At 41.1% G+C, this 27714-nt stretch overlaps 1 protein-coding gene across 1 annotated transcript in view; it reads left to right on the top strand.

Annotated features, from left to right (window-relative positions):
• The window catches only part of LOC137308838 (collagen alpha-2(IX) chain-like), a 71034-nt gene that overhangs the window by 8397 nt on the left and 34923 nt on the right, over positions 1–27714 (top strand). The window contains exons 3-11 of the mRNA XM_067977301.1: positions 4684–4797; positions 5725–5786; positions 7249–7677; positions 12653–12776; positions 19804–20194; positions 21065–21142; positions 21732–21818; positions 21936–21989; positions 25692–25745. Of these exons, the coding sequence (XP_067833402.1) occupies positions 4684–4797; positions 5725–5786; positions 7249–7677; positions 12653–12776; positions 19804–20194; positions 21065–21142; positions 21732–21818; positions 21936–21989; positions 25692–25745 (1393 nt within the window). The remainder of the gene's footprint in view (positions 1–4683; positions 4798–5724; positions 5787–7248; positions 7678–12652; positions 12777–19803; positions 20195–21064; positions 21143–21731; positions 21819–21935; positions 21990–25691; positions 25746–27714) is intronic.

The raw sequence follows: 27714 nt of genomic DNA, 5'->3' as shown, positions 1-27714 counted from the left end.
TTTACAATATTTTGTTACTGTTAAGTTGAGCTGGTTGTCTTAACATTAAATCTGCAGAATGTCGAATGGCCACCATGGTAAATTGGAATATTAATTGACAAACAAAAGGGAGGAATTAATTGTGTACAGTCTCAAGCATTTCACACCATTGTAATGGAATGAATCCCAAGTGATGCCTAAATTGCCAGCATCAAAACTACGGTCGCAACTACTGCCACCACTATGGTGGCAGTAACACATTCTGATATTGCCACTGACAGGAAGTAGGAGGACAATACTCACCCAACCGTTTGTCTGGAATGTGTAATTTGATCCAGCCATTGCCAGGCAGGCTGCCAAGTTTAGAGAATGTGTGTGCTAACACTACCAGGTTCAGATAGGAAGGTGTGAGGCCATGGTGGAATTTTAACATGAGGATGAGAATTTCAAAATCAAGGTGTTGGTGGACCGGGAGCCGATGTAGGTCAGTGAGCACAGGGGTGATGGGTGAATAAGAATTGGTGTGAATTAGGATATATGCAGCAGAGTTTTGGATGAGCTCAAGTATATTGAGGGTGGAAGATGGGAGGCCAGTCAGGAGAGCATTGGAATAGTCAAGTCTAGAGGTAACAGAGGCATGGATGAGGGTTTCAGCAGCAGATGAGCTAAGGCAGGGGTGGAGACGCACGATGTTACGGAGGGGGAATTAGGCGGTCTTGGTGATGGATTGGATATGTGGTCAGAAGCTCATCTCGGGGTCAAATAGGATGCCAAGGTTCTGAACGGTCTGGTTCAGCCTCAGACACTGGCCAGGGAGAAGGATGGTGTCTAGGGAACTGAAGACAATGGTTTCGTTCTTCCCAATATTTAGTTGGAGGAAACTTTTGCTCATCCAGTACTGAATGTCTGACAAGCAGTGAGACAAATCAGACAGTGGAGGGGTCGAAGGAGTTAGTGGTGAGGTAGGGGTGGGTGACATCAGCAAACATGTGGAACCTGACATTGTGTTTTCGGATAATGTCGCTGAGGGGCAGCATGTAGATGAGAAATAAGAGGAGGCCAAGGATAGATCCTTGGGGAACTCCAGAAGTAACGGAGCGGGAGTGGAAAGAGAAGCCATTGCAGGTGATTCTCTGGCTATGACTGGATAGATAAGAATGGAACCAGGTGAGCACAGTGTCACCCAGCTGCACAACGTAGGAGAGGCGTTGGAAGAGGATGGTGTAGTCAACCGTGTCAAAGGCTGCAGACAAGTTGAGAAGGATGAGGAGGGAGAGTTTACCATGGTCACAGTCACATAAGGTATCATTTGTGTCTTAGATCAGGTATAGTGGGGGGAGGGGACCATGATCTAGGTCTGGCGAGGGAGGGGAAGAACGTGATCCATCTCCCTTTCCCTCCTTCTCTGCTCTCTCCGAGCTCCTCTTTATCCCAGCTGCTTCTGCTTTCCCCTTCCTTCCCCCACCCCGCTCCCACTTTGGTATTTTTGATGAAACAAGTGTAGAAAATTGATGAATCGCACTGAAAACTGTACTCTGTAAAATAAACCATTTGGCAGTTTGCAGTTTTGCCTTATCTTGTGCTTTTCAGCCCACCTCCTGTAAAAACAGAACATGCGATGGCACATGTGATATTATAGTAGCCAGTGTATGATTCAAAGGTTCTTTTTATGATCACTCGGTCATGCTACATTTAACAAGATACTGAATGGCCAGAGGTACACCCTGGATCATAAAGGACAAGGCCCACTCATGGAAGTGAATGCTGACTCCGAATCCAAGAGAATATCAAGTGCAACGTCCAAAAATTGTGATGAGGACATATAACAGAAAGTAGTGGAGCGCCAAATTAATCCACTGGCGATATTGTTGCTTATGAGTTATAAAGGTAGTCTTTATCAATGACATTTGCTCTTTTCCATTTGTGTATTTTTTAAAAACTTACAAATAAGCCTTAAATATTAAAACAGTTTGGTTTAAATGTTTCAGAAATGGCATGAAATGCAAAAGTAGTTAAGTTGCTCAATAATATTTTGAAGAAGCTGCTGTATAGGGAGAAATCATTGTAATGTCCAGAATTATTCTCACTATAGAGAGTTCAGAATGTGAATTAGCAGAACTGCAAAATGTCTTCAATATGTGAAATTATAGTTTGTATCTCATTTGTGATGAAATGAATGTCACTCAATTTCTTCTTGCACTCTTATCAAGGGTGGGGAATAGAACAGTTTTCTACTTTGGGCTTTGACTGTCAGCTTTATTTTGCATCTAATTCATGATATTCCTGACTGAGTGCTTGATGCTATCTGTGTTCTGCCCTGCCCTAATAATGTGTCTTAACTCCTCACCATGTGTTGTCTCTGAGTGACATTAGCAGTTTTGTGCTGTGTGCCCATATCCAATAGGAATTGAGTTGAGGTGGCTCAAATTCATTTCACTATGACCCTTATAGCTACCAGAAAGAGAAACTTTCAACCTGGCTGTCTGGGCTGAATTTGAATTCGTGTCTCAGAGGTGAAAAGACAGTGTACTAGCCCATACAACTATCCACTGTGCCTACAGTTCTTGGACTTCAATTAAGCCCCCAGAATTTTCACATTGTGTTACATTTTTGGGTATTTACACTAGATATTTTTCTGGGTTCAGTATCACTGACCACATAGGCATCCCCCTATGAATCAGGGTATGCCTTTACCTGCCAAATGTCCAATTAAATTTGCAAAACCCAGGTGTTGAACAGAGAACCCTTAGCACTGTGCTCTAGCTTATGCAAATATATCACATGCCACCGTATGATTTCTTTGACTTCAGAATATGGGAGAATATGTACTCTTATCAGATTGAGGCTCAGACAATAAATCACAGAAATTTAATTAACATTTAATAGATAAATGTGAATAGTATTCAATGCAAACAGTACTTATAAATCTTACTATTCTCTACGGGATGTCCAAACAACAAAGACATATCTCCTGCACTAACCCACAATATAAAATTGATCCTTGAAACATGGTCACTTACTTCTCTTGTGTCAAAATTCCACAATGGAGCCTCTGAATAGCTTTGCACTTTTGATGACCTCAGACTGACAAGTCAGCTAAGCACAGGCAGCCAAATGGAAGCCCCCAATCAGAGGGTCCTGGACATGGGTCTGTCAAAAGGACTACAAAGAATCTTGGCCCTGCTCCTCTTAGGGACCCAATCCAGATAAACCTGTCAAACAAATCCACTGCAACAAGAACCACCTCAGGATGACAATTACATAGGATAGTTGAATGGGGTGGGTTGATTCACTGATCTGAGCCAAATACTTTGAGTAACCTGTTAGATGGGTTAATAGCAACATACTAAGGATTTCCTGAATTACACATGTTTGTGCCTTGTCCTGAGTTTGAATATCAGACAGATTGGTAATGTATATTTTCTGAAAAATTGGCTAGCAGTAACCAATTTTACCCTGCAAACACCATGACCCCAAGAGGACTAAAATAATATATGATAGACAAAAAGTGCTTCATTTCTATATTAGTCTGTCCATACATGCCCTTTACTTCTGCCTCCAATACAACTGTCTCATTTGGGTAGATAGTTGCTATCTTCATGCCCTATCAGGCAATTAGATATTTTCTCTCAATCAGGACTTATGGAAATCATAGGAAAGTTCAAACTTGACCATGCAAAGACCTTGCATGTAAACACCATACTTTCATGCAGATACATATTTTATCATTTACATGACATTCATCAAATGGAAAGACCTCTTGAATATTTCTTTGAGGAAACCAAAGAGAGAAAGTCCTATTGTCACTTTTTGGATTGGTCAATGTTATGTGTTGAATAAGTAGAATCTACTGTACTTGAGAGGAGGCTATAGTCAGCTGTAGTAGAATAATAAATGGCAATTCCTGCTCAACATACTGAAATCTGCTGAATAGACATGTTGCATCCCCATTGACTTAATGCTGCATGTCACCAGCAGTCTTCTTTCGGACTCAAAAAAAAAAGTGCTGAAAGTTCTCTTGCAGGAGAAATTTACTTTAAATAAAGTGTTGGTATACTTCAGATTGAAATCCTAATTTTTCTTGTATTCCCACACAGCCATGTTGGGGGATCATGGACACGAGTGTAAGGTGCAGCAATTGCAGAGAGTAAACTGTATTGCACAATCCACACATTGTAAAGTCCAATAAATTATGGTAACTTCTGATGTTTTCTGCTGTGCTTAATTGTCTCCAAAAAAACCCCCACCTTAGCCCAAGTATTAGAGATTTGAAAGGGCAGGTGAGTGAGATATTGAAACCTCTGCAGACTTAGCAAACTTTGGATCTATGAAGAAACAGAGGGTGAAGTGGGATAAGGCACTGGAAAATAAAACAAATTAAGAAAAATTCATTTTTAAGTGCTTATGACATCACCCTATCTTTATGACATCTTAATGTCTTGATTTTAGTTGGGCTTTCTTAGTCATTGCCTTTCAGTCAGTTGGACTTCATTATTCAAATGAGATGTGATTAAATGGATACAGGTGGACCATCTTGCCTAATTGAAGAGAAACAGAATTATTGGCAAATAAAACTGGTCAAGACACAAAATCCATTATTGCTGTTCAGTTCCAATATTAAACTATATACCACAAATACATTTTTAATCATATCTAAGATAAAATATATTAAGCAAGTAATTTTTTACATTTTTATGTGTATAGTAGCAAAACAGAGTGTACTGAAGGTAACAGTGACAAACTAACGTTTTATGGCACTGAGCTGGTAGTTGTTGAGGGAACAAAAAGTCTTGGAGCACTTGTGTTGATTGCCAAGGGGTAAGCCCAGAACAACCCCTCGATGTACATATAGCAAGAATGGGTGTACCTAAAACATTAGGCGTTAAATATATAACATTTCTTTATATTTCCGTCATCAATTTATCATTTGTTTTCAATCCAAACTTGCAGATTTCTTCCATGCCTGTGAGGAGACATGTGCTGTGGCTAGTTATTTGTTTCCTCATTTCTCTGCATTCACTTGATGTTAGTTGTCAGGAATATGCAGGCCACATTTATGGTGAGTAGGATCTGAACAACTAGTTTAATATCAGCTGATCTGGAGTTTCCTTGTTCCAGTGTTCTGCCTATGCTGTTCCTCTATTTCTGTTGTGTTTCTCTGTTGTTTCCTGGTTTTTGCCTTTCACATTTGTAAAAATATAGTTCTATAATCATCCAATCATGTCCAGAGCATCTTTTCGAAGTCTGAAGACCGATAGAAGACTGATAGATTTTTATAGCAAATGAAGACTAAGCATCACACAAAGCCTGCATTGGTGATCCATTTACAAAAAAATGGTAACATTTGACAATCTTTGTTCTCATCGTTAGTGCATGTGGAGAATTTACTTTATTTTATTGCCTCTAATATTCTTGGTGGATGTTAAACATTTGGCTTACATGTTAACCTAACCGTCATTTAAAAAAAAACTTCCTTGAACTTGACTGTTTATTTAGTTTAATGTCGCACTTTTCAGATTTTCTCTGATAATTTTCCTCATCATTTTTACTAAATCAGGTAAAATGAAAATTGTGTTTATGCCTGTGTCTTGTCCGACTGAATAGAATAATTACTTTTCAAAAAAAAAAATAGAAATATTATGGATAGTGTTTTCCTGGCTGTGATATTTTTCTGACTTCTCTGCAATATTTTGCAGTATATAAGTTCCACAGCTTATTGTACAATTAAATCGTTTTGGCTCACAGAATGAATGCAAAGATTTCTAAACGTCAAGATTGTTCTGTCAAGTCAAGCTGGAAGAACAGAGGTTTGCAATTTGCCTGGCAGCAGCCATTCTCTGCAGAGACAGTCAGTTAAAGATTAGAAAAATGTTAGGGTTTTCTGTGTACTGTCTTTTTGACATGTTTTCTCATTTCTTTCTAATGAAGTGAAATGGTGAAAAATTCCTATGTAGAAAAATTCTGAAATGCTTTCATGCTGTCATTTAGTATTGCTGGCTTTTATTCGGCTGTGCTTCTGACTACTAACCAGTGCACAGTGCAAACATCCTGATAATACATGTGAATTTTAGTGAAGCCATCCATTCTATTTGTCCACAGAAAACAATTTCATGCTAGGTGATCAAGATTAAGGGACTGAAAAGAGATTTGAGGTTTTCTGGAGTGGGTATTGTGAAAAATTTAACATTTGATTTTTTTTACATTAAAAGCACATTATTGGGTACATGTACATTTTCTATATGGTTTACTGTTAAAATGGGTACATCCTTATGCACAAGCATATAATTAGTAAAAGGGTGGAGGGGGGATTTTAGTAATGGCCAATATCTTTGCAGATGTATCAAGCAGTTGTGGGTCTTGAATCTTTGATCCCTGAATTGTGAAGGGAAAAATTTTATTGATATAGTACCAGGCAACTATACAGCTCCATTTAAAATTATTACTTTTTAAAGATAGTTAATATAAAATATGAATTATCATTTGGTGAAAGATGAGTTAATATAGTTCAATTCATTGCAAATGACTGGAAAAGCCGGCAGATGGTTTGAACTCTACAATTGAATTCTACAAATAGGCTTGTCACAATTGCTTATACCTGCTCAGTGATGGAGTACTGTAGTCCTGTTTGGCAGGTATCAGAGAAAAAAAGCATCTCTTGTTCCTGGGCTCAAAGGTCACAAAGCCATTAAGATCATTGAACTGGAAGAGATTCGCCTACTGCATGCTAGAGTGTATCCTCTACAACACCAGAGAGATGGGGTCAGGCTGTCAGCCTTCCACATCAACATGACTGGAACAGGACCGACAGCACTTAAGCCAGGTCTCTATATGTGTATGCTGGGAATACAAGAGCTGCTGCAACTTCACCTCATCGTTCTGCAGCGATCGAGAAGTCTGTACTGGACACTGGCAGCAAAGCTTCACACACACCCTTCTGCCCCTGGAACTGTCTCCCAAACAGTTATCATCATTCGGAACTGTATTACTTGCATGTAAAACTTCAAACACACTCGAGCATCACCATGAGCCAGGGTTATTGGAGCCATAGGAGAGGTGTAGGCATGCCACTTGGCATTCCAGCATGAACTCTTTGGTATTTGGTGCTCTAGGCAACTTTCAGGGTAAAGGTCCCGAGACATCTGTTCTTCATACTGTTGCCTCTGGCCGAAACCCTGCAGTTAGCTGCCCAAGATGCAAAAAAAAACCCTGTAAATACAAAATTCAACATTACGCAAGGTTGCTGCTGAAGTTAACTATTGTTTCCTTTAGGAGATGATGACATACATGCCTTTGAAGGGTCCACAGCTGAAGATTTACAGAGAAAGCCATCAGAAAGCAGAGGATCAGGAAGCGCTTCATTTGAGGATGAAATGTCTGGTGATGACTATATAATCACGACAGACATTCCCGATATTATTGAATTCCCATCAGGACTTCATCCTGAAATATCAACACTTGGTTATGATAACTTATACAGCAGAGCTTCTGGATATCCTGACCTGGATGAAACTGGATCCACCATGCCAACAATACAAATTATCACAGACGAAGATTATCCTTACACTACCCCCACAGGTTTTTACATTCCTGCCAGAGAAGTCACTACCCTCACAACAAGAATTCCATACACATACCCCACAGAAACCCTGGATGTGGAGATGGAGTTGCTTCCCGTCCCTGATATCACAGAGGGAGAAGGTACGTGACCTGGCTGATGCATGTAATTAAACCAAAAATTTGCCTCATATATCGTGTTTGCAAAATGAAGATTATAGGTGGTACGAACCATCCATCTTCAGTTCAACCATCATTTGTATTTTTTAAAATAATATATTCCCAAATCAGGGACTTTTAATTATTGGCAGGAATAAAATTGGTATTTGACTAATTTTTTTTTATTCCTCTGTTTTATTTTGTCCCAGTCCTGGGTCTGTCCTTGCCATGTAATATTCCAGTTTGGAAGTAGTTTGTAACTAGAACTCCTGCAAACACTGTCTTGATTTACTTACTATGTGGTGTGTGACAGCCCAATCTGCCAACTTTTAGTCCCTCTCTAAGAGAAGACGTCTCTCTTCTGCTCTCTTTCTCTTTCTGACAGAGGTCAGGAACTCACCACATGAGAGTTCAGGTACAGACCCAGGCCCTACCTACAAACAGCATTAAACACGTTTACTCCAGCACACTGCACATCCACACTTCAAAGAGGAATGAAAACATGGATCTTTTTGCTCATTGGTATTTAATGGCTGGGGTTTTTGCTTTTGTGCTCACCAGCCTGTGATTTTCCTCTCTCTTGAAATGAATAGGGGTGGGGGGTGGTGGAATCATGGGCTATTAAGCACAAAAGCAGAAAACCTTGGCCAATATGTCAACAAATGCATTCATTGAAAGAGCAAATTAAACTTCAGTCCCAACATGGTATATAATGGAACCCATTTTAGATCATTTTCTGGTAATGTGAATTTTCACTCTAGATCCAAAATTAAGGATGATAAAGCTGACAAAATAACTAAACTTGGGTTTTCATGGCTAATAACATCTTTAATTAATTAATTAATACTAGTGTTTTATTTTTAAAATTGTTAATACTCAATTTTTATGTAGTCCCATGGAAGAACTAAGTCTAATTTTAAAAGCCCGTACAACTGTGAAATTTATTTTTGCGCAATTTTTTTCAGCAAAATTCCTTTGCACTGTTTTTGAAACCAGAGATAATGTCAAAGGACAATTTGCTACAGGCATTTGTGTCCTGTCCTTCCTGAACAAAGTCATTGAACATATTGCTTTCCAGTGTGTGCTCACCTGTCCCACAATTCCCTGTTCCAATCCCCTCCATTTGGTTTCTGCCCTGCTACAGCACAGAGTCAACCCTAGTCAAAGTCACCAATGATATCCTCTGTGACCAAGGCCATAGGTCCATTGCTGACCTCTCTGCAGTGTTTAGCATAGTTGATCATGCCATCCTGTTTCATCGCCTCTCTTCGGTAGTCCATCTCAGTAGGACTGTCCTAGCCTGGTTCGATTCCTACATGTTCCAGTGCATCTCCAACTCCTGCAAGGAGCCCGTAAAGAATCTATCCTTGGCCCCATCCTCTTGCTGTTTTCTCAGACTGAACCAGACTGGACACAACTGTTCTGTTTTGGTCCGGATCCGAGCTTCAAACTTTGTATACTATCCGTCACCAAGACCGCTTACTTCCACCTTGCAAATTGCTCACCTCAGCCCCTCCGTTAGTCCCACTGTCACTGAAACCTTTCTTTATACCTTCATCACCTCCAGACTCTACCTCTTTATCAGTCAGCTGTCCTCCGCCCTCCAAAAACTCCAAATCATCCAAAGCTCTACATCCTATATCCTATCCTGCACCAACCTCCACTTCCCCATCATTCACACCCTTACTGATCTACTTTTGTTCCCCATTCCCCAACAGATCAAATTTAAAATCCTTATCCTCATTTACAAATCTCCCGCCACCCTACCTCTGCAACCTTCTGTAGCCTTGCTTTCCACTTCTAGGAGCATAGGAACAGGAGTAGGCCATTCAGCCTGTTCAGCCATTCAACGAAATCATTGTTGATCTGTATCCTAACTCTATCCACCTGCCTTAGCTCCATATCCCTCAATATCCATGGCTAGCAAAAATCTATCAATTTCCAATTTAAAATTAACAATTGAACTAGCATCTACTGCTTTTTGTGGGAGAGAGCACTTCTACCACCCTTTGTGTGAAGAAGTGTTTCCTAGCTTATCTTCTGAATGGCCTGGCTCTGATTTTAATGTTACGTCCCCTTGTCCTTCTCCCCACCAGCAGAAAAAGTTTCTCCCTACCCTATCAATTCCTTTCAAAACCCTAAAAACCTCAATCAAATCACCCCCTTACCTTCTGTATTCCAGGGAATACAAGCCTAGTTTATGTAATCTCTCCCCATAATTTAACCCTTTGGTAACATTCTGGTGAATCTGCATTACACTCCTTCCAAGGCCAATATATCTTTTCGAAGGTGCAGTGTCCAGAACTGTACATGGTACTCCAGATGTGGTCTGACCAGGACCAGCTGTAGCAACACTACCTCCCCTTTATATTCTAGCCCTCAAGTTATAAAGGCTAACATTCCATTAGTCTTTTTGATTATTTATTGTACATTTCAGCGATCTGACTACATGGACCCCCAAATTTCTTTGGACCGCCATTGTCCTTAGCTTTTCACCATTTAAAAAAATACTCTGATCTATCCTTTTTTGGTCCAAAATGGATGACCTCGCACTTACCTGCGATGAACTCCATCTGCCACAGTTTTGTCCACTCACTTAATCTATCAATGTCTCTTTGTAATTTTATGCTCCCATCCACACTACTTACTATGCCACCAATCTTTGTGCCATCGGCAAACTTGGATATATGGCCTGCTGTGTATCCCCCTCTTCTTACCTGCTACACCTTTCGTGGCAGTACCTTCAACATCCTCAGTCCTACTCCTTGGACTCTCTCCCTCATCACTTTTAAACACTTTCTCAAATCACAGTTTTATGACCAAGCTTTTGGTCACCTCTTCTAACTCTCCTTAAAAAAATACTCGGCACCTATCCCTTTACTCCTCTGTGTGTACATTGGGATACTTATCTACCCTAAAAGTGCTGTATGAATGCAAATTTCTGTTGTTTCACAAATTCCTCGACGTTTTCACCAGTGAAAGAAATTTTCAAACATAGAAGTTGCAAGAGGTTAGTAAATATCACAAGTTGTGGGTAGAGATCTGAAAACTCTCTTACAATCTTGCAAACATCTGACTGGTCTCTTACGACAATTGAAACATCTCCTATGGCATGTAATGAAAAAAGACTTTTGTTTAAATATTGTTCATGCACTGGGGAGAGCCTGCAGTCTCCTCATGATTATGTTGTTGGCCTGTGGGACTGCTGGTGGAGATGGAGGGAAATTCTTGTGGATTTTTGTTGGCGGTTAGCAATGTACGTATTATGTCAGTCAACCACAGCCTGCCTCCTTCCTCCCTCCCTCCAAGTCTGTGAGGACTGGTGATTATGCAAGTGGGACTATCTTTTAAACAAAATTTTTATTTATTATCCACTTTACGTGGGACCTTTTTTTTGCATGTTGCAACTTTCACAGTTGTGTGGCTGCTTGTGACTTTTTGATAGAACTGTACTACAAGTGAGTTTCACTTTCAATCCAACATAATGAGGGACCCTCTGAAATCAGTCATTCAATACATTGCAGAATAGCTATGACAAAGGAAGCTGGAATGGTACAAAGCATCTCATTGTTATATTTTCAAAACACTATAAAAACCACACCTGCTTCTGAACAAATTGTGCTATAGTTATAGTGACACGAGTATGCATTTTATAAAAATGCTAAAAACAAAATTTTTAAATGGATGGTGAATTTAAAAAATAGTAAATAACTAACTAATTTATTAGTAATCTGAAGTTAAATAATTTCCAAAAGACTTTGAACGAAGCAAAAGACAAAAGGGAATTGAGCATTTAGAGAGCCCCCACAGTAAAAAAATATTAAATTTTGTGCAGTTTAAAAATTAAAAGCCTATTTCTTATAATTTTCTATTTTTATAAAATTGCTTTCTTACGAGATAAAATTCTGTGGAAACTAGTACATATGCAGTCAGTTCACTGTGATATCAACTTACCCAAAACGCACAGCAAGAATGGAGCTGTCCAGGTGCAAAGTTCCAAATTGGATTTCTTCATAACAGAACAGCATATGGTTCAGAACACTTGGCAAAGGACTATGTGAGTAAACTGCGCAATTTAGAATAAAAATATAGTTAACTTCCACTTTTAAGAGCAGTGCACTGTATTATCATTCATCATTAACTGTTAGCTCATTACATCATCAACATTCATAGCCTCGCTAACAAACCCTTGAAATCCTGTCCAGCACTCACTCATCCCTCATTGTTCACTACTTAAAAAAAGCCCAAGGCGATCTTGTATTTTGTTAATTAATGGCGTACACAGGGTTGTAAAGTATACCCGGCACTCATTGTAATTCAGTTATAGTGATGTCTTTGCCTTGGGACTACTGGGACTTGGCTCATGAAATGTTCATGTTATAGCATTAAATATAATACGAGACATTACTATAGGGTGAAGTGTGGCTATAAAACACAAAATGCCTGGCTCCAAGGGCTTAAGTATTGCTTCTGAATGTTCAAACATGGTTTGACTATTCACAGAATATTTGTCGCACAGCTGCCTATTATATTGTGTAGCGTTTTCCATGCTGCCCGCCAAAATATTTAGTTTTCCTTTTTATTTTGTTCAGCTTCTGCTACAACAGGCATTGTTGCACTAGTTTTAAAGATTGTTCTCCTTGTGGCCTGTAATAATCGTTATTGTGTTGCTCCTTAGACCATCATTAAAAAAGTGATATGAAACATTTTTGGTTCTTCCAGCTAAAATAATCTTGTTGCCCTCAGAGGATAAAGATATGCAAAATGAAGAGGTTCCTATGCAATTATCCAAAAGGATTGTGCACTTCCCAACCGTCCTGCAGCTCTCAGCTATTTTCTGCCCGACACTGTAATGCTGAATTATAGGTGTGCATAAGTTATGCTCAGGTAGGAGTATAACAGTGTGGAATGGAAAAACAACTACAGACTTGGTGCTAGTTATGTTTCCCCTCTGTTCCAGTTACTGACATGTTGGATGCATTAAGGGTATCAAGCACGGCTGGAGTATATGTAGTGGAAGGACCCCAAACTGACCTAACAGCTTATCGTCTAGAACCAAGAGTACAGATTAGGAGAGAAACAAGGTATGGGATACAAAATAAAATGGTTAATATGGTATATATTCTATAATTGTTTGTTTCTAAAATTTATCTACTCATCCTCAAAATAAAAAGACCAACTTCTAAATAAATTTAATACATAGTACAACCCTCCAATGTCTCATTCCTAGCACTAAGCACCTGCTACTTTACACTGTAAAAACAATTTCCAAAGGTGGATGTTCCCCAATTGCCATAAACTATTTTAGAGATATCAGCAGCAGTATTTCATTTCCAGATGATATTGTTTGCCCTAGCCCTGAACTCGTATCTTTTTCTAGTTTCTCTCCTATCTCACCACATGCCCTCTCCGAGCTCATCTTGGCCATGAGACCCACCTCCTGCTCCCTTGACCCTATTCCTACCAAAGTGCTGACCACCCAACTTCCCTTCCTGGACCCTATGTTAGCTAATTTTGTTAACGGTGCCCTCTCCTCTGATACTGTCCCCCTCCCCTTCAAATCTGCCATCATCAAACCCCTCCTCAAAAAACCCACCCTTGACCCCCTCCATCCTTGCAAACTATCGCCTCATCGCCAACCTCCCTTTCCTCTCAAGTCCTTGAACGTGTTGTTGCCTCCCAAATATGTGCCTATCTTTCCCACAACTCCATGTTTGAACCCCTCCAATCAGGTTTCTGCCCTGCCACAGTACTGAAACGACCCTTATCAAAGTCACAAGTGACGTCCTATGTGACCGTGGTAAACTATCCCTCTCTACCTGTCTGCAGCCTTTGACACGGTTGACCACACCATCCTCCTCCAACGACTTTCCTCCGTTGTCCAGCTGGGTGGGACTGCCCTTGCCTGGTTCCATTCTTATCAATCCAGTCTTAGCCAGAGAATCACCTGCAATGGCTTCTTTTCCCCCTCCCGCACCGTTACCTCTGGAGTCCCCCAAGGATCTATTCTTGGCCCCCTCCTATCTTTCATCTACATGCTTCCCCTTGGCGACATCATCCAAAAATACACTGTCAGGTTCCACATGTACACTGACGACACCCAACTCTACCTCACTGCCACCTCTCTCGACCCCTCCACTGCTTCTGATTTGTCACACAGTATCGGATGAGAAATTTCCTCCAACTAAATATTGGAAAGACCGAAGCCATTGTCTTCGTTCCCCGCCACAAACTCCGTTCCCTAATCACCAACTCCATCCCTCTCCCTGGTGACTATCTGAGGCTGAACCAGACCTTTCACAACCGTGGCGTCCTACTTGACCCCAAGATGAGCTTCTGACCACATAGCCGCTCCATCACCAAGACTGCCTAATTCTACCTCCGTAACATCGCCCGTCTCCACCCCTGCTTGAGCTCATCTGCTGCTGAAACCCTCATCCATGCTTTTGTTACCTCTAGACTTGACTATTCCAATGCTCTCCTGGCCAGGCTCCCATCTTCCACCCTCCATAAATTTGAGCTGATCCAAAACTCTGCTGCCCGTATCCTAACTCTCACCAAATCCTATGCAACCATCACCCTTGTGCTCGCTGATATACATTGGCTCCTGGTCCGGCCTCGATTTTAAAATTCTCATCCTTGTTTTCAAATCCCTCCATGGCCTAGCCCCTCCCTGTCTCTGTCACTTCCTCCAGCCCTCAGAGATCTCTGCGCTCCTCCAATTCTGGCCTCTTGCACATCCCCGAATTTAATCACTCCATCATTGGCATCCGTGCCTTCAGCTGCCTGGGCCCTAAGCTCTGGAATTCCCTCCATAAAGCTCTCCATCTCTCTACCTCTCCTCCTTTAAAACGCTCCTTAAAACCTACTTCTTTGACCAAGCTTCACACCTGTCCTAATATCTCCTTATGTGGCTCTGTATCAAATTTTGTCTAATTACGCTCCTATGAAGTGCCTTGGCACGTTTTACTACGTTAAAGGCACTATATAAATGTAAGTTGTTGTTGTTTAAATACATAAATAAATTATAAATGTCAACATAGGAAATAAAATATGTAGATTTCCACAAATTTTAAATTGAACATTTTCTACTGAGAGTAGTGGCAAAAATTTAGAATATCTCCCCAACCAAATCCCCAGTATATTTCAACCAACAGAGGTACATCAGGAAGCTTGATAATTGAACACCATATTTCTGCTGCTGATGCATTTAGCATCAGTTTTATTATTTTTTTCAAATCTTCTGCCTTTGACAGATAAAGTTGGATTATTAAGTTAGGGCCAAAGATATAACCTTTCCTACAGCGGTTACTGCACGGGCACTGAAACTCTAAGTTATTAGGTTGTAGGAATTAGCTCTTTCTTTGAAGCTGAACTTGAATCACCAAGTTATGTGACTAAAAGAAAAATCCTTGAATTCTGACATCCAGTGAGTCCCTCGTTAAGGCCATAGGGCCCAAATTGCCACAATTTCTTTTTTGGGTCAAAAGCGGTGTAGTTCCAGCATAGAGTGTGTAAGTCAGTTATGCCAGCGTTACACCAGTTCTAAGAAACAAACTAAATTCTGGTAGAACTGGGTGCTGGCAGAAGATGCACTTACCCTCAAAACGGTGCACATATGCAAATGAAATAATAATGACGGCAAACCTGCTGTCCCAGAAATTCCATCACTTACACCAGAATTGCATCTGTCATAAACCCATAGAAAAAAGGGTAAGTTACCTGTATGACTTGTCAAACTGGGAAGCGGTTGAGTTCACAGGCTCCGACTGTCCACGTTCTTTACCTGAAATACCAACTTTGATTGGAGCGATTAGAAAAATCTTTTCTCTGTTGTGCCGCTAAGAAAGGATTCTGCAAACTGCCTTTCAGCAGTTTCAGGCAGGGAAAGCTTTTTCTTCCCACTCTTCTGTCATGGAGCCCTTGGCATGGGGTTTACTATTTCCATATATGTCCTTTTATAATGGAGGCTGAAGAGGAACAGGAGGAAGAGAAGCACACAGGGTAAGGCTACAACAAAGGAGAAGACAACCAACTAAGAGGTACCTTCCACCAGAGCCTCCAAATCCTGCCGCTCCCTTGAGAATTTATCAGAAGCGATCAGCTTAAGGAGACGTAGAAGAAAACTTTGTGTTCCATTGCAAAGTGACATCCAAACATTCTCTAAAACACAAAAATTAAACTAAGAACTGACATACCTCAGAACATTGAATTCCATATCACAAACTGGCTTTACTGCACATATATACGTTTACAGCAGATGCATCTTTTTATCATTGTGCCTACTTTTACTATTACTGTTCAAGTCCTTGATCAAAAAGGTCGTAAGGTGGTTGGTTCCAAAGTATAATGGCTTTATTAAGAAGTTGTAACAAGTAACAAAGATGTTAAAATACAAAAGTGCAATCAAAGATGCTAGTGAGATTAATACAACCTAACTGAGTTGATCACGTAACCAAAGACCTCAGAGTGTGCACCCTCCAGAGTCCTAATCAATGGGCATCCAGACTTGCCTCGAGAACGTGCTGGCTAGTTACCGAAAAGCACCCAACTTATATATGTTTTAACGACAATTAGCTCTATGTGAGCTTCCCATCAATCATCCTCTCTGTCTCAAAAGGGACTGGCTATCAGTCTCACTCCCTTGTGCATATCGCAGGTGGTACTAATAACCCTCTACTGATGATCCATAGACCTTATCTTCACACCAAGCATAATAAACCTCCGAATGAATCCCCTTTACACCACAGACAAGGCCACAAGGATGGCACCACGCGCTCATTAGCCGACAGAGATCTTCTCTTTCACAAGGTCATAAAAAGCTTGTTTTGATAAAGACAGCAAGCCCTTCTCTGCTCACAGCGAAACTAACATGTAAACCTTGTATTAAGTAAAATACAACAATGTAGAAAGCTTGTATAGTGCTTTTCTTACACTACCCCTGGTGCCACTCTATGTTGTTCTCAAATCTATCCTAATGCTGTGCCAAGATCCTACCCGAGGGCCAGGGACGACCGTTATGCTTGGCTGCTCTGTGGAATCCTCTGGTAACCTCTTAGGACCAAGATGGCCCTCGTCTCAGGACTTCTCAGGAGGACTCTCCAACAGGCTGAATCACCAAAGCAGGTCCTGCATCCTGTCACCAACATAAGCAGGAATGTGAGGGGAGTGGATGGAAATGTAACATGAGTTGTGATTAGGAGAGAGAATGGCATCATGAAGGCAGGTCCTCAGCATCCCATTTGAACTGGGTTCTGGATTTTTTTTATTCGTTCATGGGATGTGGGCATCGCTGGTGAGGCCAGCATTTATTGCCCATCCCTAATTGCCCTTGAGAAGGTGGTGGTGAGCCGCCTTCTTGAACTGCTGCAGTACGTGTGGTGAAGGTTCTCCCACAGTGCTGTTAGGAAGGGAGTTCCAGGATTTTGACCCAGCGACGATGAAGGAATGGTGATATATTTCCAAGTTGGGATGGTGTGTGACTTGGAGGGAAACGTGCAGGTGGTGTTGTTCCCATGCGCCTGCTGCCCTTGTCCTTCTAGGTGGTAGAGGTCGCGGGTTTGGGAGGTGCTGTCGAAGAAACCTTGGCGAGTTGCTACAGTGCATCCTGTGGTACACACTGCAGCCACAGTGCGCCGGTGGTGAAGGGAGTAAATGTTTAGGGTGGTGGGTGGGGTGCCAATCAACCTTTGTCCTGGAAGGTGTCGAGCTTCTTGAGTGTTGTTGGAGCTGCACTCATCCAGGCAAGTGGAGAGTATTCCATCATACTCCTGACTTGTGCCTTGTAGATGGTGGAAAGGCTTTGGGGAGTCAGGAGGTGAGTCACTCGCCGCAGAATACCCAACCTCTGACCTGCTCTTGTAGCCACAGTATTTATGTGGCTGGTCCAGATAAGTTTCTGGTCAATGATGACCTCCAGGATGTTGATTGTGGGGGATTCGGCGATGGTAATGCTGTTGAATGTCAAGGGGAGATGGTTAGACTCTCTCTTGTTGGAGATGGTCATTGCCTGGCACTTGAGTACCCACTGATCAGCAGGGGCACAACCTTAATGGTATCAGTTAGATCCTACAGAGTTGGTACCCCAAGGTTCTCAGAAGCTAGTTTCAATCATTTTTTCCAAACAGTCCCCCAAGGCCTTATGGCCAGTGGTCAAAGCAGCCACTTTGGCTGCACGGACTGGTCTGGAAGTCTTTCTGTCACAGCGGCAGATGCAGCTGTTTGTAATGTCACCACTCACTCTCCAGTGCTGCAATGCGTCAAGTCCTTCTCCAATACTGGCACCGAGGATAACGCTCGACTCTGCCATGACCCCTACCAGCTTCCTGAGCTAGGATCGTGGCAGAGTCTAATGTCTCCATGTGAGAGTGGAACCCCAAAGATCTAAGACCACAAGCTAATGGCTGCGGGCTGGCTTCTTCTGAGCCTCTGCTTTCCACTGTCTGATCTCACTTTCACCTTTGACTCATTTGGCACCACGAGGTTAATGAACGAAGGAGTCCTGCACATATATGGAGACTGCAAGGTAGGATCTGGGAAAGCAGTTTGCTTATCTTGGCTCCCATTGTGACGTCGTTAAACTTCCTGTACTGCAAAGGAGTTCTGGGGTTCAAGAAGGTGGCACCTCATAAAACCTCCATATTTTTGGTGGGACGCCGGCCCCTGACCCCTAACAACCTGTTCTTCCTGTTCCACATCTCCATCAGGAGGACTTGCAGCTCAGAAACCTTGATATTGGCTGCTCTTGTTTCGGCCCTTACTGCCATCTATGACACCCAGGTTGCTTACTTCCTCTAGCCATTGCCCTTTTAAGCAGTAGCAGGTTTTATATGCTGCTACTGAACCAGTCTCCATCTATCCTGCAGCTATTTTCTGCCCTCCTGCCATGTGGCAAACATTGGGGGCCTAACTCTTGCCTCTTCCCCGGTTTTCTGCCCCTCACCCATCCCCCCTCCCCCCTGCATATCTATGGTGTTGCAGGCTGGATTTGGACAGTCTGCACACTTCTTTTATATTTAAATTAGCTGAACCAGCAATTTACAGTAGGGTCAAATGCCAAGATTTTATTGTGAGCAGAGGTCCTATCCCATCTCGCTTCTAGCAGTGCAGTGGTGCCTTTGGAATTCCGGGCCCGTAATATTTTAGTTAAACATCAATGAAGGGTGTATCCTAAATTCTAGTGATTTGAACTTTATTGTGGATGGTAAGTCAACTACTATATTACAAGGAACACAGTCAAAATATTAGTAGCAGTGGTTCAGAGTGTAACCTTAGTACCCACCCTGGTAACAGTCATCAGTAATCAACATTTAAGAGCAGAATGTCCTTTTTCCAAACCCAGCACTTAATTCTGGGCATAAAAGGTGAGAAAATGCTGCCGCTGTTCCGATTCAGTTTGTGTGTGAGAAGGTATTAAAACCTCAGCAAGATGCGTGTGTTTGAGTTTCTTTTCCATGCAGAGAGTGACAGGAGAGTTGCATCAGGTGTGGTCACAAACCTGACATGAACCTCTTGCTTTGCAGCTGAGGTCCGTTCTGTAGATGAGGTGAGTGTTTTTGAAAGGCGTTATACAAATGCAAGTTCTTTATTTACCTTGAACTGCGCCTTTTCTGCAATTGTCATGAATTATTTCTGTCCTTATGCAACATCCATCCAATGTTAATATGGTTGGGGATTCAAAACATCGAACACAGCAAACACTTTTGCTGACTGATTTTGTTTTAATATATTCAATTTATAAATGTAATTAAAAGGAATTTCTTTTGCTTCCCCTCTCATATTCACTTCACAGTAGGATTGCGGAAAAGGAATCCCTGGTGACCTGTCATTTCATTTGTGTCTCTTCCTTCTGGGAGAGAAAGTGGTCTTTATTTGGTTTATCCTCTAACCATCCAGCCAAGTTCTGAAATTCATTGTGTTGGCCCAACTCATGTCTTGTCTCTCTGTGCTGCAAACCATTGTGTACAACACTGATGGGGAACCAAAGTGCAATACAAAGAACATCTATTACTTTATTAAGAAGTATGAAAGTCCTCGTCACTTCACTTTTAAAACATATCCCTTACAATTGCCCAGGAGAAAAAAGTATTTACATTTTTGTGAATTTTACAGGTTTGTTCATCCATACGGATTCCCCAAAGAATTCTCAGCAGTCACAACCTTTAGAATGAGAGAAGAGACCCCTGAGATGGTATGGAATCTGTGGGAGGTAACTGACAGATATGGCGACGAGCAGTTCCGACTCCGTCTGTATGGTGAGACCAATGCTGTTGAAGTCTACAACGTGGCGGCTGTGGGAGAGGAGGTCACCACTTTTGAGAATGTGGGACAGCTGTTTAACCGTGCCTGGCACAAGCTCTCACTTAGTGCCACGAGAACCCAGCTGACTTTATTTGTTGATTGTCAGCAGGTCGGCACAGCTCCCATTCGACAGTATGGAGCCATTGGCACGGATGGAGTTACTATTATAGCTACAGGAGCAAAGAATGATGTTACATTTCCAGTAAGCACCTTTCATTACATGATATTCCATTTCGTCTTATCAGCTCTTTAGCCCACACAATTATGCAATTAAGTTTGGATTCTTGATGCAATTTGGTGTGCATATAACATAGGAAAATGTGATCATTAATATTTTGCAGTGTTCTAGGACTGTAAATCTAAAATAAATAATTTGATGATACTTGGATTCTTTTCTTTCTAATTGGGGTATTTTGCCACAGTTTTTGACTTGAGGGCTATTTGTAGTGAATATAGGTCACCCAACTTCATTACTTGCCATGAGGTAATGAGAGGCAGCTCAGAGGTGTTGGATGCAGTTATGTAAATTGGTAGATTTATTAATGCTTTAATTTATTTATGGGGGAGAAACAGAAGCATTGGCAATATCAATAAAGTTCCCTGCTTTAGACACCACCAAAATTCACAGATAAAGTTGCAAAATATTTAAATATTCATAAAATTGATAAATAAAAGGCAATAATTAACTTGCAGTAATACAGACATAGTAATTCGCATTTGGATCAAATGGCTAAAACTGTTTATTTAATCTGTGCCCATACAGACTGAGAGTTAGCTATATAACTGTTACAGTGCAAGAAACTGGACAATTCATTGCTACAATTTGGTACTTACATCTCATAGGTTTTTCAGGCTTTATACTGACAATTTTTGTTGGCTCAAATACCAAACAAAGCAAGTTCCAGATTGTAGTGATGGAATTCTTCACGCACGGATGGTTTATTTACAGATGGCACGATTTAGGGAGGGGCAATAAATGCTGGTCTTGCCAGCGACGCCCACATCCCATGAATGAATAAAAAAACCCACATATTCCCATAAATTCACCTGCTACACCTTTTTTATATCCCAGGTGGATGTACAACAATTCAAAATTTATAGCAACCCAAGCAAGGCGACTGATTTAACTTGCTGCGAATTACCTGGTGTTGTAAGTACAAAATCCACAAGAGACCATCTTCTATGTGTATTTCTTTCCTTTGTTGTTAATGATGAATTTGTGCTTTTTAAAATTAAAATGGTCAATTCGATTTACTTTCATTTCACTTTCTATTTCAAAGTTTTTTGATAATGTATATTGTCTTTTCTATCCCAATTTTCTTTTATTGCTAGTTCCCCGCTGGGGCGTCCGCATCTCTCGTTCAAGAGGGCAGGGTGGAGTGCCCACTGTCGTACCACTGCCAGCTCAGCTCCTCTTCAGCTGTCAGGAGGTGCATGGGATAAGAGATAAGCCCAATGAAGAGTTGCTATCTTCGTTTTGCTTCCCTGGTCTTTGTCTTCCTCCCTTCCCTCCTCTGCAGATGAGATCAGGACTTGAGCATGGTGGACATGATCAGATCTGGACCCCACCAATGTAGCATTTTGTACTGGTGTTAATGTGCTGTACCACACTACTGTCATATATTTCACAGGTTTTCTTTTTAAGGGCTTGTGCAATTGTTCTTGAATTTTTGCAAACTAAAAATGACTACATTATATTTCTTTTGAATCTTTTGATTAATTGAAAACCACCAATGTAGTGTGAAAGACAAGGAATTGAAGGCACCTCAACAGAATGTGCCTGCAGACCTGCTATGGCTGGCTTCCCTGGTTTCCCTGGCCCGAAGGTAAGGCTTTTCCACCATTTCAGGAAGCTATCCAGAGAATAACTTTCTTGTATGTGCTTGCTTTTGTATGAATTTTACATGTATTTAAAGGTACTGAGGTAAATGTCATTGTTATAGGGTTACGTAGGCGACAAAGGCAATTCTGGATTTCCTGGGTCTCAGGGTAGAAAGGTATGTAAGGGCACGTTGGGTAAGTTTGCACTAGTTCTTGTACTCAGCTCCAATGTGGAAAGCAGCTACTTAGGTACCTCTCTTTAAAATGAAACGGTACCATTTAAATGTATCACCAATGCCAATATGCACGATGAGCTTGGTCAGCTTTTACCTGGGACAGTAAATGGTTTCACTTACTGTGGGTGGGATTAAAGCTGTATTTTGTCATACTACAAAAGTGTGCACCTTCTGTTATTGGATTAATAGATTAGCATAGGTACCAACAAATCCTAGTGGCTGGTGTTTAGCTGTGGCACAGAGCGCTAGCCAACTTAACTGCCCCATGGTTCCCCACGTAGTAAACTTTCAATTTAAAATGCAATGTATGGGGTAGCGAAGTAGAGGAAGGGACTTGAAAAAATAGCCCAGGTGCACAGGTCCATGCAGGAAGATTTGGGCTGTTAAATGGCCCAATGTGGGAGGTCAAGAAGTGAGATTTGTGGACAGAAACTTCTGATAAAATAGAAACGGTTAAATAAAGGTCAAGTGGAGGAATTATCAGAATAATAAAAGAACTGCAGACTGTTGAATTTCTTGCATTAGGTTTTTGCAAAAATACTTGCATCATAATGGAGTATAATGTAAAAGAAGAATAATTTAGAAACTGGGGCACAGATTAAAGTAATGTGGCACATTACCCTTCACATTCTCCTTGACCTTTCTGCTGCCTTTAATAGAGTCTACCATTGCCTCTCTTGTGTTGTCCACCTCAGTGCCACTGCTCTGTCAGGGTTCCATTCCTACCTGTGCTAACATAGCCACTACATCTCCTGTAATGGCTTCTGCTTTTGTGCCTGCATTATCACTTCTGATGTACTCCCAAGTTGCAACCCTTGACCTCCTTCCATTCCTCACCGTATTGCCTCTCAGCAACACAAACACAAACTGTAAGCATGGGGTCTGCTTACCATTTTGGGAAGGCCTGGTCCGATGAGCTGAATTGGGACTCCCGATTGGAGTCTGCTGTTCACCGTTATTACAGAGAAGAAGCCCGAGGCCCAATTTGGAGCAAAACATCGGGGCTTCTGTCTGATGGTTCACATTTTCAACATGTCGCAGATTTCACACCGGTTCCCAATTTCTCCCACCTCAAATATTGTGTCCAATTCTGATTGCTGAGAAAGAAGAGAGACATTCAAGCACTGGCAGATAAGGGCTACAAGATTGATCCCTAGTGTCAGGGGTCTGAGTTATGGGCAAAGACTGGAGACACTTGTGCTTTTCAGTCTGGAAAAGCGGTATCTGAGAAGTGATCTTATAGAAGGATATAAGAAACTAAATTGTATGGAGAAGATAAATCTGGAATACTACAATAAATTAAACTGTGGGAGTGGGACAAGGGGGCTCAGGTTAAAATTAATAAAAGGAAGCTTTAGGACAAATATCAAGAGGTTCTTCACACAGAGAGCGATCAGCACTAGGAGTTGACTTTCAGGCAGAGTGGTGGAGGCGAATACCCTGGAATCATTTAAGAAACAGTTGTGTGTAGCAGTGGAGGGATTGTAGGGTTGTTCTGGATGGATGAATTGAGATGGGCTGAATGGACTTCCTTATCGGTGAGGATCTTGTGATCACGGTTGTTGAGAAAGAAATTTCTTCCCTGCTGCTCCTCATCATCATCATCTTCCTTCTCTTGCTATGCCTGTTTGCCCCCTGTTGCTATGGTGGATCTGCAGGAAAGATGAGCATTAGATAATAATTGCTAAGCAGAACACCCTTGGGATTAAGCAGACAGAGAAGGATGTGGTAGCTTCACAGGGGTGCAATTATGACTGTCCCAGGATGCCCCCACTAACCTGTACTGTTGCACCAATCTCACCATCTCCCCCCTTCTCAGTAGTGCCATGGCTTGCTCCTTCTAGGGGTGAGCTCTCTGATATTGGGGTGCCTTCTCCAGTGGCCTGCCTTTCAGGAGAATTGTGTGCAAGTTTCTTCGATAACAAAATCAAGCGCTTGAGATGAAAGATAGCATTCGAGGAGTGTTTCTCAGGTGGCATCAGACAGCTGATGTAACAGATCAGCTGGTATCCATGTTAAAGCGAAGGAAGGGGTTTGAGGCTATTGGATGCAAGTATTTCCTGTTAGGGAAGATAGAAACACATTTTGTAAAATACAGTCAGTGAATCCCTTAATCGTAGTGCAGTGTGAAGGGTGACTTGTGTGGCTAATAATTTTAGAGGGTGGTTAGTGGCCATGGTGCTCAAGGAAGAAAAGGGAGAGTGGCCAGCGTGTTACCTTGCTTGCCCTCATCAGGTCATACAACTTTTTCTGACACTACTGTTCTGAGTGTGACATTAATATGTCCCTTAGTGTCAATGCGACCTCCCTTTACATACAATGCAATACACTTTTCTGAGGTTTCCCCCTATGGGCACCCAACACTGTCTTTGTTCTTTGCTGCATTTCATCCAGGAACGTTTGAGAGGAATATTGTGTGGTCTTCTCTTCTGCCTCCTTCCAATGCCCAGCTCCCTTCTGCAGGTGCCTCTGTCCTATCCTCCACTTGAAGACATTCTTTAAAAGTGCCACAAAATCTACATGAGCCGACTTTGGAAAAAAAAGAATACCTGACAGTCTACTCAGTCTTTCAAACCATTTAATACTTACCTGCTACCTGTAACTGAAGCGTAGTACTCGTGTTATACCGGAGTTGCACTCCGCCAATGTCAATAGATATGCATCATAGCTGACCCTACTGTTGACCCCTCTGAAGAGGATTGGCAGCTGGATGTCCAGGCTCAAAAATGCAACACTGGGGCAAATGTCTCCATGGAATTTCAGGCCCATTGCGCTTAGTAGCAACTATGATACTAATGTTGTGGGTAACAAAATAAGAGGCAGTTGTACAGGCTGACAGCGGTAGGTCTGTTCCACAATGTGAAATTACTGAGGTGAAATCAATTTGTTGTTAACCAAGAATTAGTGCCATCGATAGTGACGATTGAGTGCAATTTGTAGTAAAATGGGAGCCTTGCAAACTGTTCCTTCAAAAAAGTGAAATCATTGACAAAAACTGCAGTGGGCATTAATATCTTCTGTCCAGTACTGTTGATTAATTTTTATTTTTACTTAAACTTTCAGTTCTGATATCTAAAAGATGTATATTCAGGAAGCTAGGTGAAGGCCAAGACCAATTGTGCAGGAAATCGCTAAGATTGGGGGAAAAGAAATAAGGGAAATGATGGGGTAAATCATGAAATAGTGGTTAGGTGATGCCAAATGTAACAGTACTGGCTTTGCAGAAGTTATTGTAGTTAACTAAGAGAGCGGAGTTAACACACACCAGTTGAAATTGTACAATCATAGAACCAATCTCTGTTAATCAGTATATTTCTGCCTATATTCAGCCCTGTCACTTTGGTCTCATTAATGCCTCTCTATGATGTCATCAAAACTCTTCTTTTCAACAAGAATGTTCAAAAGTAATTGTGAAAATATTCAGAATAAAATAGATGCTAAAAGTAAATTTGTGTTAACTGTTCTTACAAGAAGCCCTGATGGTGAGATTCCGCTTTTAAAAGGGAAGGAGGTGGGGGGGAGGGCAGGGGGGAAACAATCCTTCAAGTATATTTAATTTTTCCACCGCTTATGTAGGAGAAACTTGATTGTTATACATGTTTTCAATGGATCCTAAAATTAAATGATTTGTGTGTGTTGTAGGGTTATCGAGGTTTTAAAGGTGCCCAGGGAAGAAGAGGCGATCCAGGACCAAGGGTAAACTTCAATTGCAATACATAATAAATATGTTCCATATCTTTTTTGTGTAAGGAGATACTTTGTATGAGGAGACTGAGACATTTTGTAGGCTGCATTCTTCATCTCTGATGAATAACCTGGGAGGATTTACACTTTTAATCAGTGATTAGCATTTGTGCTCTCAATTTTGGTAGTTTTCCTTTTAAAAAAGATATACATATAAAAACTATCTATTGCATTATTTCACTCAGTTTAAATTAAAGTATATTTTAGAGGTCCACTGTAGCTCTGTGAATAAATGATTCACTGTGCAGCTGAGCCCATAAAACCAGAAAGATCCTGGGTTCGATCGCTGTTCTGTACTCAGTTGATCTTAACTGAGTCTGTGGCGTGGTGCCTCAGAGTCTACAGAGGAGACAAATCAGAATGAGCTTCGTATTGATATTCAAAGACACCACCACCCACCCCCCCACCCCACCCCCCACCCCTCCATCCTCCCTCACTCCCCCCTCGCTTCTTCCTTGCTGGAAAGATGTTCACATATGGACATCAAATCAGGACAGGATTGGACTTAACTGGAATAGTCACCCCATAGTGGAGTAGCTGCTGACACTTACAACTTGTGCTCACATATGAAAAATGGCCACTGGGGTTAGGCACTGTAGACTGCCAGCTTCCCTGGTACTGCCTTCAGGAGAGGAGGAGATAAAGTAAGGGGAAAATACAATTTGATCATATAGTAATATATATTCAAGATTTTTTAAAAAGGTAGTGCCAAGTCTTTATTTTTATCCTGATACAACCTGTAGAGATCATCTTTTTGTTAAACACTGACTGAGTTAATTGAACCAATAGAAGCTTACAACACAGAAAGCAGCTATTATTGCCATTGTGTCTGTCAGGCGTTCGCTGAGAGTTTGGACGACTCGCTAGAGTAGTCCAAACCTAATCTCACGCCCCACTCTCTCTCCATAGCCTGTACTTTCCTCTGCTTCAAATATTTATCTACTCCTCCCCTTAAAAGATGCAATGGTCACTTTGTCAGCCATTCATTGATCTTTACAGGTATTAACCACACAGTTATTGAAATGCTGAAATGTGATCTGCCATAGTAAAAATGTGACTGAGGTGTTTCAAACTATCAGGGACGGCTCAATATACATTAGTTGTATTTGTGATCTTCTCAAGGTTCTCACAGATACAAATCAATGTCCTTCTCTGTCCGTAACTTTTTTTATATTCCAAGTGTGAAAAATAAAATTGGTCAGAGAACAAAAAAAGCTCTAATCTAATTTTTTTTTTAAAAACACATTTTTAATTAAAACACTGGGATCTGCTTTATCGTAGGGCAGTTCTAATGCTGCAAAGTTTAATGTTTGACCTGTCTGCTTTATAAAGAAACCGGTTTAGAAAAATACTGTCTACAATGAGATGAGTCAGTAAACAAAAAAATCTAAAAATAAAAAATGGACTGTGGTGATTATTATGTAACTTACGATGTGGATGTACTATATATACACAAACAGAAGGTCAGAGCAGCAAATATTAAATTTGGGTGCTGGTATATCAGGAGATCAACGGTAAATTTGTACCTGCTGTAAAAGACTGTATTTTGACTAGAAATATTTGTTTGTGAAACCTTGAAAGGGACTAACAGTCTGTGTATCATTGTGTTTGTGATAAGATAATTCTTAATATGCAAGTTTGATTGAGTAGTTGCTTAGTATTGCAAATTAATATTTTAACATTGATTTTGGAGATTGTTGTTTTGCTTTAAAATTAGAAAGAAAAATAGAAAATCAGAGTGAAGAGAAAATAGAGGAAGAATTGGATAAGTGAAGGAAGAGGATGGTAAATACTGCAATAGAGAGGAAGTAAATAGAACTCAGAAAATGGCCTTGCTATGAATGTACACCGGTCCAGCTTGATTAAATTGAGTATTCACATGTAAAAAGGTGAACATCTTGTTTGCTGTGAAACTGTGGTT

This window comes from Heptranchias perlo, chromosome 3 (assembly GCF_035084215.1).
Source record: "Heptranchias perlo isolate sHepPer1 chromosome 3, sHepPer1.hap1, whole genome shotgun sequence".
Taxonomy (NCBI): Eukaryota; Metazoa; Chordata; class Chondrichthyes; order Hexanchiformes; family Hexanchidae; genus Heptranchias; species Heptranchias perlo.
Note: the sequence above shows the minus strand (reverse complement) of the source record. Positions and strands in the feature narration are given on the sequence as shown.